A 12,407-nucleotide genomic window follows, 5' to 3' on the forward strand; every position below is an offset into this window, starting at 1 on the left:
GAATCGTCATTACATAAAAGCGGAAAGCAGTATCTATGGAGAAGAACCGGCAAGAAACTCCATAGGTGCTCTTTTAAAATCATGTCAATATAACATAATATGTAGCTTATATCTAACTACTATAATATATAATATTAATATGCCAAAGAACCCTCCATGGGTTTTTACCGTCCATATATTCCTGAATACAGTACGCTCTCTGAACTTGTACATTTTTTATATAAGTTTTAAATTTAGAACTACTAAACTCTTTAAAATTATGAGGAATTCTATTGTATAAGCGTATACAATGTACATACCTTGACCCATAAATGAATTTTTAACTTTAGCTAATCGGAAAAATGGCATTTCAATTCTATTTATTATGGAGAGTAAACGTAAGCATGTACCACGGGCGAAGCCGGGGGGACCGTTATTTTCATTATAAAAAGTGCTGCATTGGAGTCAAAGTATTGTTTCATTCAAGTTCAAAAGTTCTTCTTCAAAAAGAAATTATTTCTTTCTTTCTTCTTTAAAAATGCAATATAACATTATGTAATGGTTTGCCTTTTGTTATACATGAAAATTTAAAAAAATAACTATAATGTGACTTTTAAACGTAGCTAAGATCAGGTTCAAAACAAAAAAAAAATATATATATATTTAAAATGTATCTTTATTAATAACGACAAAAGAGGCGAAGGAACAATGTCCAACATAGCTTAAGGTTTAAATAATTTAACTTAGTATACTTATTCTCTAGATATTATAATTAAATAGAAATGTACATTGTACATATTTACATCTAGAATTAAATTTAACAATTTTTAATTTCATGTTTGATACAGAAGTTCAAAAAAAAAAGTTTTCTAAATATAAATTAATAAAGAATAGACTCGAACCCGCATCCTTTCGTGCATGCCTAACCAAGTGACCGGGTTTGAGTCCCGCCTCGTGACGATTTTTTTTTTATTTTTAAAAATATTTATAAAAAATTGAATGCTGTAAAAACTAAAATATAAAATGCAAGAAGTTTTCTACTATTTATCATTTTGTGGTGTATAGGTACAGTTGACATTTCGACTAGGCCGTTTTTTCGTTTTAAGGGGACTAGTAGAGCTAAAAGCTATTTTACTCTATGGAAATGTAATTTCCCACGATTCACTTGGACCCACATCCTGATCTGTTTAATAAACGGTTGTACTGAATAGAAATACTTATAACAGAATCCCATTTTTACTTTTTTCGTCATGTCATATCTGTTAATTGGAAAAAAATCGATTGGGAACCATTCAATGGCTTTTATTTCGTGTTGAGTTCGTGGGATAAACTCTGTGTTACGAGGTATATTTGCGACTACATACAAACGAACGCGGTGGGTATGTATGGTTGCTTCGATGTAGTCTGCCTTATTGATAAGTGTGCTTATGTCCAGACCTGTTTCTTCAAACACCTGAAAAATTGTTACAAGTTAATTAGAACACACTATACTTTTGTACAATATAATATTATATTGATGATAACATAGACAGTAAATATGGGGATAATATTATTTGATCCTCTAAAAACGATTACGAACGATTATACATAAGATCTATTAAGAATAATTATTATTGATGTATTTTTTTACATTTAATCTACGCGTAGATTATCAATATATACACATAATAAAATTGTAAGTGATGTCTGTACAATTAAAATATGTTAAAAAAATAGCAGGTGTTATTATTAAATCATTCCCGAACCCAAAACTTTAGTAAAAAAAATTGTCTGTTTGTCTGTATGTTTGTGCACGCTAATCTCGCTATGTTTGTCTATGTGTGTGTGTGTGTCTGTCTAATATGACACCATAGATCGCTAACGGGTAATGCGAATTAGATGCGGTTTTTTTTGTTAGGCAGCATTTTCCGACGCTGGTTCTTAGAAATTGTGTATCAAAATCGGTTCATCCATTTATTAATTATTATATACATATACTAGCTGTGCCGCGCGGTTTCCCCCGCGTGGCTCCGATCCTTTTGGTCTTAGCGTGATGATAGCCAATAGCCTTCCTCGATAAATGGGCTATCTAACACCGAAATAATTTTTCCTGAGATTAGCGCGTTCAAACAAACTCTTCAGCTTTATATTATTATAAAGTAATAAAGTATAGATTGGCGGAACACAGTTTACGTGTAACATGCGCCTTAGTGACCAAACGTGCACAGAACTTGTAATATAAACATGAAGTTAATGTTCATTTTAAAAGATCGCTACGTGTATAAGCATTGCGATGTGGCAACGCGGTCGGCGGCTTTATGAGCACGACTTTAGCGAATTTAGCATTGTAGAGTAGTGCAGTTGACATCTATGCCGCTGTTTACTTATGATACCAGTTGAATTTTCATCCAGATTCAGAATATGAGTTTGGAAAAGGCCGAATAGTTAGTCGTCTACGGCGTCCTCATATCAACGCGGGTTAATGTTAAAAAAACAACACCAAAATCCGTTGCGTAGTTTTAAATATGGACGGACATATTATAGCAACGGTGACTTTTTTTTGTTTTATGTAGTGATTGTGAATTCCTAATAAGAAAATGAACTTACTTCTCGAGTTGCACATGTCCATGGCATTTCACCTTCATAAATTTTCCCCTTAGGGAAGCTCCAAGTAGGTCTGGAAAAGAAAGACTGGACCAGCGCTATATGTGTGAGATCTGAATCCAACAATATGGCCCCAAACCGCGGTATTAGCTTCTTAAAATTTCGCCAGTTATCTATAAATTCATGTACTCGGTTCAGGTTTTCACGGAGGTATGGCACATACTGAAAATGGAAATAAATATAATATTAAAAAATAGCATAAAAAAATCTTAATTACTATGAAGCAACCAAGGCATAAGGTACATTGTGTTATTAAACATAGCTAAATTATCGGAAATTATCCTTTATAAGCGAAAGGATAATATATACAAACATTTTATATAATATATCATCATATGTATGTTCCCACTGCTGGGACACGTCACACGGTGGCCAAGTGCGGGTAGACAGATGTCACATGTCGGCGATATAATAAACTCAAGAAATTACAGGTCGACATATATATTTACAACTCTTTTATTAAATCCCACGAAGATTATCTTGTACCTATATGAGGGAACACCCACTAAAACAAACATCAACAAAGTACACATATAGACCAAAATAAATAGCTAATTTACTTCTACAATACTTGCAATATGATACGAAAAATGCTAAATTAGAAAATTCGTACAGACTTCACTTTCGCTTTCTAGAACATGCAAGACATTTCTAGAACATGCATTAAAAGGAATCAAAATTCTAATCTATAGGTATCTACTAAGTTAGTACCTATAGATTAGAATTTTGTTGTAGTTAGTACTACTACTACAGATATAAAAAAATAATAATATTAGTATTATTAAGAAATAAATTAAAAATATTATTACTTCCAAAAAATGATGCCTTAAAAAAGAACTACCTATAATTTATTAAAAATATTATTACTTCCAAAACATGATGCCTTAAAAAAGAACTATAATTTATAAATAACTGTTATTTCCCTAGGTATATACGGTATTATTGACTACTAGGTTTCCGCCCGCGGCTTCGCCCGCGCAGTCAAAGAAAAACCCGCATAGTTCCCGTTCCCGTGGGATTTCCGGGATTGCGTCATTTTCCCGGGATAAAAAGTAGCCTAAGTCCTTTCTCGGGTACCAAAATATCTCCATACCAAATTTCATGAAAATTGGTTCAGTAGTTTAGGCGTGATTGAGTAACAGACAGACAGACAGAGGTACTTTCGCATTTATAATATACTAGCTTCCGCCCACGACTTTGTACGTGCATTCTCGTTTTTCCCCGTTACCGCAAGAATTTCGGGAAATCGTTTCTTAGGGGACGCCTACGTTATGACATCTACCTGCATGCCAAATTTCAGCCCGATCCGTCCAGTGGTTTGGGCTGTGCGTTGATAGATCACTATATCAGTCACCTTTGAGTTTTATATATGTTACCGGAAATGTATGAAATCAAGGAATTGTATACAATTCCTAGGAAATGTGTACAATTCCGATACCATTTAGGAAATGTATAAAATATTGTTTAAAAAACTATTTAATGCATGCATATCCTAGGAAATGTATAATCTTCCTAGGAATTGTATACAATTCCTATATCGTATTAGGAAATGTGTAAAGTAAATGCTTTCTGTAATAAAACACGTTGTTATTTTTTTTTATTATAGCTCTTATTGATACAATCGGGTAACAGTCATACCGTAAAATTGTAATAATATTATGTCCATATTATTATCTTCGATCGTTCGATCTTCGTCGACGGAGCCCCGCTTCGCGGGGCTCCTATTTCTGTGTAGTTTTTTTTTAACAAACCTAACCTAACCTAACCTAACGGCTAACCTAACCTAAACCTAACCTAACTTTGAGGGCGAATATCTCGGCTATTTTTGATTTTAGAGAAAAGTTGTTCCTATAAAACATGCTTATATAAGCGTAATCTTTACGATAAAACAATAATAAATAGGTGTTATAATGACACCAACTCCATCAAAAATTTTTTAAGTCCTGCGCCCCCTTTGCTTTAGTCCAACCCTTGCCTGCGACATATCAATATCTTAAATATTTTACATTTCCGATAGCTATTTAGGAAATGTATAGATTTCCTAGGAAATGTGTATAAAATAAATTATTTCACACATTTCCGTACGATTTTAGGAATTGTATACATTTCCTAGGAATTGTATACAATGACGGATTACATACATTTCCTGTAACATATATATATAGATAGATTCGTATGGATTGTGTATACAACTTTAAAGATAAATAAATATAAAAATCTCGCATAGATTAAAACATTATATTAAAAACTAACTTTCCACCCGCAGCTAACACACATATACACTTCCCAACCCCCGCCACATGATGAGGCTGAGCATCTTCTTCTCGAGATCTCCCTTTCCCATTCCAAAATCCTGCTCGGTGTTTTTTATAGCCATGACCTTACTGTTAACTTCTTCCCTTCCTTCGACCTTCTCATTGAAAAATTTGCTCCCTCTTATGACCACGTCATATTTATGGGCGATTTTAACACGTGTCTTTTAAAAAATGATCATCGTTCTAAAAAACTACTCTCCATTATAAACTCTTATAATTTCCACCTTCTGCCATTAAATCCAACTCACCACCCTCCTAACTCACTTCCTTCCCTTCTTGACCTCATCATAGTTTCCTCTCCTAACCACGTTCTGAAGTCTGGGCAATTTCCTGCGGACGGATTCTCTTGCCACGACTTATTATTCCTTTCCTATAACATCCGCCCTCCTAAGCCCAAACGTAAAGTCATTATGCAGCGTAACTTTGGGGGTTTGAACAGAGAATTGCTTTATAACGACGCGGAACAAACAGATTGGTCATCCGTAGTTAACGCATCGTCGGTAGATGAAAAAGTTGATCTGTTCAACTCGCTAATTGTTCAACTTTATGATAAGCATGCACCGCTACGTCCAGTAAAACTGAAGCACCTTCCCGCACCTTGGTTAACTAACGATATAAAATCTGCATTAAATAAGAAAAATCGTGCTAAGGCAAAACTTAAGACCGACAACTCCGATATTAATAGAGAACGGTTCAAGGTGATTCGCAATCGCTGTAATACTATGTGTAGGGATGCACAACAGCGCTACATCCACAAAACGATTGAAAACGGTGAGCCCGCTAAGGTTTGGAAATTTTTGAAATCATTAGGGATTGGCAAATCGTCTCAATCTAGTAGCATTAATACAAATATTGATTTATTAAATAACTTTTTCTCCAATGCTGCAGTTAGTATGGATGCAAATACCAAATCTCACACACTACGCCTCCTTTCATCAAAATCGGCCCCGAACCTGCCACCGTTTAATTTTAGTCAATTCACCGTTGATAATGTTAAGAGGAGCATTATGTCCATTTCTTCGAAAGCCGTTGGTAGTGACAGTATTGGTCGTGATATGATCCTCCCTATCCTTGAAGTCGTAGCTCCTATCTTAACTCACATCCTTAACGAATCCATATCCTCTTGCACATTTCCCAAAGCTTGGAAAGAAGCTTTCATTATTCCTCTTCCAAAAAAAGTTAATCCTTCATCCTTCCATGAGTACCGTCCTATATCAATACTGCCTTTCCTCTCTAAAATCCTGGAACGACTTGTTCAACAACAGTTGTGTTCATTTTTAAACAAACAGAACTTATTCAATCCCTTCCAATCCGGATTCCGCCCAGGCCATAGCACGACCACTGCACTCGTTAAAGTCACCGACGATATTCGCCAAGCAATGGACAACAAGCAGCTCACAATTCTCACGTTATTAGATTTTAGTAACGCATTTAACTCGGTCGATCATGATATTATGCTGGGTCTGCTTGCTTCTCTTAATATTTCATCGGCAGCTATTGAATGGTTCCGTAGCTTTTTTCAGGGGCGCCGGCAACGTATTAAAGTTGATGACGTTCTGTCGTCGTGGTGTGACTTAAGTGTCGGTGTCCCTCAAGGTAGCGTGTTGTCACCAATCCTTTTCTCTATATTTATTGACTCAATTTCCTCTAATTTAACCTCTCCCTACCATATGTATGCAGATGATTTGCAAATTTACTCGCATACAGCCATTTCCGAAATTTCAGAAGCCATACAACGTACAAATGCTGATTTAGATACTATAGCTACCTGGTCACACAATTACGGTCTGACTGTTAACCCGGCTAAGACTCAAGCCATCATAATTGGTAGCCGCAAAATGACAGCCAAACTAGATTGGAACAGCTTACCGAAGCTAATTCTTGGTGGATCACACATTCCATTTAGTGAGTCTGTCAAAAACCTTGGGCTCCATCTTGATATGAACTTGTCTTGGAATGTGCAAATAGAGACGTTACGGAAAAAAATGTATGGCGCTGTAGGTTCCATTCGTCGATTGCGCAATTTTCTGCCCATTCCTACTAGAGTATCGCTTGCAGAGACTTTACTCCTTCCTATCCTAGATTATGCTGACATTTCCTATCCTGACCTTTCCGTACAGCAACTTGACTCCCTTGAGCGACTCCAAAACGTATGCATACGTTACATATTTGGACTACGCAAATATGATCATGTGTCCGAATTCCGAGCCAAGCTCAAGTGGCCTCCCATCCGCGTCCGCCGGAATGCTCATATTCTGCATTTGTTGTACAAAGTTTTATTTGATCCTAAAACCCCATGTTACCTTAAAGAAAATTTTAAATTCCTCGGTGAAAATTGCCTTACCCTACGTTCCTCTAATCTACTTACCTTAAGCATTCCTGCCCACAAATCCAATTTCTTCCATTCTTCCTTCACTGTGTCTGCGATCAACCTTTGGAACTCTATTCCAGAATCGATAAGACGTGCTCAGTCAATAACTGTTTTCAAAAATGCATTAAAGCAGTATTCAATTGGAATCTTAATATGTATATTAAAATATAACTATCTATTTTATTTAATTCAATTTATTCCTTGCCCATAATTAATATAGTTTCACATGTATGTATGTATTTATGTATATATTTATATATAATATATAATTAGGTATATATTATAATGTATTTATATATTTATTATTTATGTATATTTATTATAATTAGGTCATAATTATATTTTATATTTATTTATTTTAGTTAAAATCTGAATTTTAAGTTTGTAATGCACCACCACCTTAAATGTAATCCTTCTAAATTTTCGGGTTGTCTGGCAGAAATCGCTTACAGCGATAAGACCGCCCTCTGTACATGTTATTACTTGTATGGCTCTTAGTTTATAATCCTGTATTAATTGTGCAATAAAGTATTTTTCATTCATTCATTCATTCATATACACATATTGCTTCGTTCGCATTGTCTAATTATTGTTGACAAATTATATACCCTTCCTCAATAACTACTCTATAAATATAAAAAAACACATCAAATAATCCATTGCATAGTTTAAAAGATTTGAGCTTGCATAGGAAATAGGGATAGACAGACGACCGAGATTTTGTTTTATCAAACAAAGAAACAAACTCGAACATTTATTTAATTGAATTAGACTAATTCTTCTAGAAGCACTTTTGAATCGTCATTACATTGCTCTTTTTAAATATCCAAGTTTCATCACTGGCCCATACAAAAGTACCCAAAGTACCCTTTAGAACTACTTAACTTTTAATATTATGAGGAATTCTGTTGTAAAAGCGTATACCTTGACTAAGTGAATTTTTAACTTTAGATAGCCGGAAAAATGGCATTTCAATTTTATTGCTGTTCCTTGTGTCATAAGTGTCTATCTCCTACTCTTGTGTGTAAGTAAGCGTTATTGTGTAGGTAAATGTCGTGGCCATATCGTAGATTTGCTCATTTCATGAAAAAACCGCGTGTTTAGTTGCCCATATCGAGAAACAATATCTTATCATTGATCTGCTCAAACCACATCACGATGTGGCCAATAGACATTCAACCATTTCATGAAATGAGCAAATCTACGATATGGCTACGACATAATATACATAAAATGTACTGCGACGGTACAGTAAGGATACCAGTGAAATCTCTCGACTTCTCGAGCACGTAAATTATACATTTATGTATAGAGCGTTTGGCTCTTTTCTGATAAATAAATATAGTTCCTATATCTACAGCCCTGCCCTGTATCGTCACATCATAGCATAAGGTAGTGATAATTTAAAAGTAAAAAAACTGGTACAAAAAAATAAATTAATAATATTCAGAGGTAATATGTTGCATATTTCATAAAAACTAGTTAATATACTATTTTAAAATAATTATATTTCAACAAAAACTAAAAGCATCAAATTGTCACAACTAAATCAAATTTTAATCAGAGCGAAGGGAAGCACCGGCTTTCAAATAAAAAAGAATTATTAAAATCAGTTCACCTAGTTGAAAATTCCGAGGCAACAAACCAAAAAATTTGTTGAAAATATAATTGAATTGAGAATCTCCTCCTTTTTAAAGTCAGTTGAAAATATCGTAATACAATTTAAAAAAATAGTTAACAAACTACTTTAACTATTGAATAGTTAGCTAATAAACTAAGTAAATATTTCCAATCATAAATACTTAAAAAACTGACTATGAATATTTGTATTAGTTAATATATTCCATGTCATTCTTTAATATACCTATATAAATCTCGTGTCACAATGTTTGTCCTCAATGGACTCCTAAACCACTTAACCGATTATAATAAAATTCGCACACCATGTGCGGTTTGATCCAACTTGAGAGATAGGATAGCCGATAGTGTTTTAGAGAAAGCGGGCAAAGCCGCGGGCGGTAAGCTAGTACCTATTTAAATTCAAACTCAAACATTCATTTGACTAGGCTTCCTTTCGAAGCATTTTTAAATTGTGAAAAAATAATATAGTGTAATAAATAACACGCGAGGCCGGGTTAAATATTAGTCTACTGCGATTCTACACAGCTACCTAATTGATGTAGGTAGTTGATAATAAATCGCAGCGAGTCATCGACTATTAGTAAAGTGAGGGTAGTTGGGTCAAACGAATACGCCACGAGACAAAGGAAACAAAGGAGGTATAGTATTCGGCAGCTAAGCATGTTCAGACATGAAATAAATATTAAAGCAAAAGTTACGTTTAACAAAAGTATTTACCACCGGTTGAGAAAGCAGTTACTACAGAAGAAAGATTAGAATAAATGCATTGTAAATTCTTTGGTATAACTTCCTCTAAACCTAAATTATTGTATTTGTACCCAATCCTTGATTAATGTACATTGATAAGCGCTTTTTTTACAACCAGTCAACAGTCCATACAAACATGCAAACATACACATACAATCATACAGGTAAAGCAAATAAAAGTGTGTTAAAATCATGTTCCCAAATTGTTCCCCAAAAAAAACAGTTTGCAGACTATAACTACACATTATTTGATTATTTGCCTTTAAGTTACTCTTGACATCAAGTTACATTTACCAAAACTGCCTTAGAATAGAGATTTACCTGAAAAACATGTGTTGCAAATATCCTTATACCGCATGGTCGCAGAGAAGAATTTTCCATGGCGCAGTAATAATCTAAATAGAACCAGTGAGCCAATTCCACTTGTGAGCAGATTCTCATCATATTGTCCTTATACAGTTGTGGCAAGTCGATTATGAAACGACTGAAACATAAATATTCAAAAATTTTGTCTAAATTATAACTAGGTACTAAATCATCAATATTTTTCTATAAATGGAAATTTACTAAAATGTTATGTTTTGATTTCCAGTTTTGAGGGTTGCTCGGTTGATAGCAGGTTCTATTCAAATTGTACATAATTGTATTGAAGATGCACTCTGAGAATACACAGGCTCTCTTAATTTATTACAAGAGTACATAAAACATATTATAATGTTAACAATAATTGGAATCCATATCCTTAAATTTCCAATCTGGCTATCTCTGGTTATTGTCAATATTGATTTTTGATGTTAAAATAAAAGTTCAAAGTACACAATAAGTCTGATAAATCAAAATCAAGCTTATCCCCAGTAAACAGTGGGAAAAAACTATGGCTTTACTTCAAATGTGGCCTATTTCATATCATTAAGCGCAAGGTCCATTTGATCGATATTAATGTATCTGCAAACAACTATTTTCAGCATTTCACACTATAACATGTTATTTAAGTCAATACCATTGCTTTTATATGTAATAAACCTTAAATAAGATGCAGCTGCAATGTAAAATGAAATTCAGTATTTCTACCGAGACACAATTATCACAGGTGGCCAAAACCTTAATACACAAATCAGAAAGGGCCATATCCAAATATTTCTTTCATTATTCAATTAGTTTACAACTGTCCGCATAAATAAATTATTAATTTACAATATTGTATGGCATACCAAAACACACATTGATCATAGATCTTTGTTTAATACAATTCATCTTACTATACACTATTGAAATTTAGCAACCCATATAAAAACCTGTGTTTATCCGAGTTTCAAATTCAAGAAGATGTATTGTACACCCCAGAAAAAAGTACAAATTTAACAAGCAATCTGTCAACAAAAGAGCACAACAGGTGGTCTTTATTGATATATTAATACTTATTGAACAAATGTTTCAATGTCTTTAGTATCAATATGTAGTTATTATATCAATATATAGTTTAGTATTTAGTAGAAATATAGTCAATGTCAATGACACATTAGTATTCTTAAATATTAATTGGTTGATAATTGCAATTGGTTGATAACCCATTAAGCCCCGAGCGGTCCGATCGGGCCACGACACAATAGATTTTCTATTGTGTCTGTGATTCCGGGGGCTGAGTTATTAAAGCCAAAATATGGTTTACCTGCATACATCATGTAGAAGCATCATGGGCATGTGATGCTCATACTGGTTAATGACTACCACTGAAACCATTGCTATAACTTGTAACTCTGCTGTTCTGAAAATGTAACAGATTTTACTATGAAGGTAAATTTAAAAAAATTACAAGTGATGATGTGGATATTGTGCATTTCTTCAGAATTTAGTTTGCCAACGTAATTGAAGCATAGATATAAATACTACTACCCTCATTTTGTTGGATTATTCTTAGGAGCAAGTTTATTAGAAAAATATATATCTCTAATATTAAAAAATGTGACTCCTATAACTAGCTGTGGAACAATAAATAGGAAATGAGATAGGTGCAACATTTGTTAATTCCATTCACATAATATTATAATGTGTTACGTTAGTAATTTGTAGCCAAAAAAAATTATTTCACTTAATTTTATTATCACCCCCAGGCTACGCGCGTATTTGTAAATATTCATGTCGGTATTGGATCATTGAGATAAGTAAATTTATATATTTATATCTAACTAACTACCTTTCTACTAACTAACTAACTTTCCGCCCGCGGCTTCGCCCGCTTTGTGCTTTAAACTATCCTATCTCTCAAGTTGGATCGAACTGCACATGGTGTGCGAATTTTATTATAATCGGTTAAGTGGTTTAGGAGTCCATTGAGGACAAACATTGTGACACGAGATTTATATATAATAAGATAATTATAGGTACTCACCAGAAACTTAGAAAAATCACGCACGCACAAGTTAACTCTAAGCTGGCCAAAACGGAAAAGACTCACAGTAGGTAACAATGAAAAGCAATTAATAAAATTAATCAATAGACGGTAGAAAAAAAAACAACTTACTTTTTTACAGAGTTTACCGCCAAATGAATTGTCATTTCTTCGACGTCATAACTTTTTTTTGCCCTTTTTGGCAACAAGACTGACCTTTTTGCCATTGTAAAGTTTTAATAAAAATGACTTCTCAAAATATTCCTAATCTTTGAAAATTATAAAAATATTAAAAATCTGCATTTTGGTACATTTGGTAATT

General features: G+C 33.7%; 1 protein-coding gene across 3 annotated transcripts; it reads right to left on the reverse strand.

Annotated features, from left to right (window-relative positions):
* Window positions 1–637: 637 nt before the first annotated feature.
* LOC123705598 (m7GpppN-mRNA hydrolase-like) lies at window positions 638–12,198 on the reverse strand. 3 transcript variants are annotated; one of them, XM_045654465.1, is made up of 5 exons: window positions 12,086–12,198; window positions 11,366–11,461; window positions 10,018–10,180; window positions 2,566–2,784; window positions 638–1,432 (listed from the first exon to the last, which is right to left on the reverse strand). In XM_045654465.1, the coding sequence occupies exons 2-5, from the start codon at window positions 11,434–11,436 to the stop codon at window positions 1,106–1,108; spliced, it is 780 nt and encodes a 259-aa protein (XP_045510421.1). In that variant the 5' UTR covers window positions 11,437–11,461; window positions 12,086–12,198; the 3' UTR covers window positions 638–1,105. The 3 variants fall into 3 exon arrangements, with proteins under 3 accessions (XP_045510421.1, XP_045510422.1, XP_045510423.1); XM_045654466.1 differs by lacking the exon at window positions 12,086–12,198 and adding an exon at window positions 11,911–11,915; XM_045654467.1 differs by lacking the exon at window positions 12,086–12,198 and adding an exon at window positions 11,590–11,601.
* Between the last annotated feature and the right edge of the window lie 209 nt (window positions 12,199–12,407).

The sequence above is a fragment of the Colias croceus genome, chromosome Z (genome assembly GCF_905220415.1).
Source record: "Colias croceus chromosome Z, ilColCroc2.1".
Classification (NCBI taxonomy): domain Eukaryota; kingdom Metazoa; phylum Arthropoda; class Insecta; order Lepidoptera; family Pieridae; genus Colias; species Colias croceus.

What these genes read in the sequence shown, in the direction of transcription:
- LOC123705598 (XM_045654465.1), bottom strand. Translation starts at nt 11,436, where the DNA reads ATGGTTTCAGTGGTAGTCATTAACCAGTATGAGCATCACATGCCCATG. An exon ending in CTTCTACATGATGTATGCAG is followed by an intron (nt 10,181 to 11,365) that starts GTAAACCATATT and finishes TTTATGTTTCAG; the next exon opens with TCGTTTCATAATCGACTTGC. An exon ending in TTGCAACACATGTTTTTCAG is followed by an intron (nt 2,785 to 10,017) that starts GTAAATCTCTAT and finishes TTCCATTTTCAG; the next exon opens with TATGTGCCATACCTCCGTGA.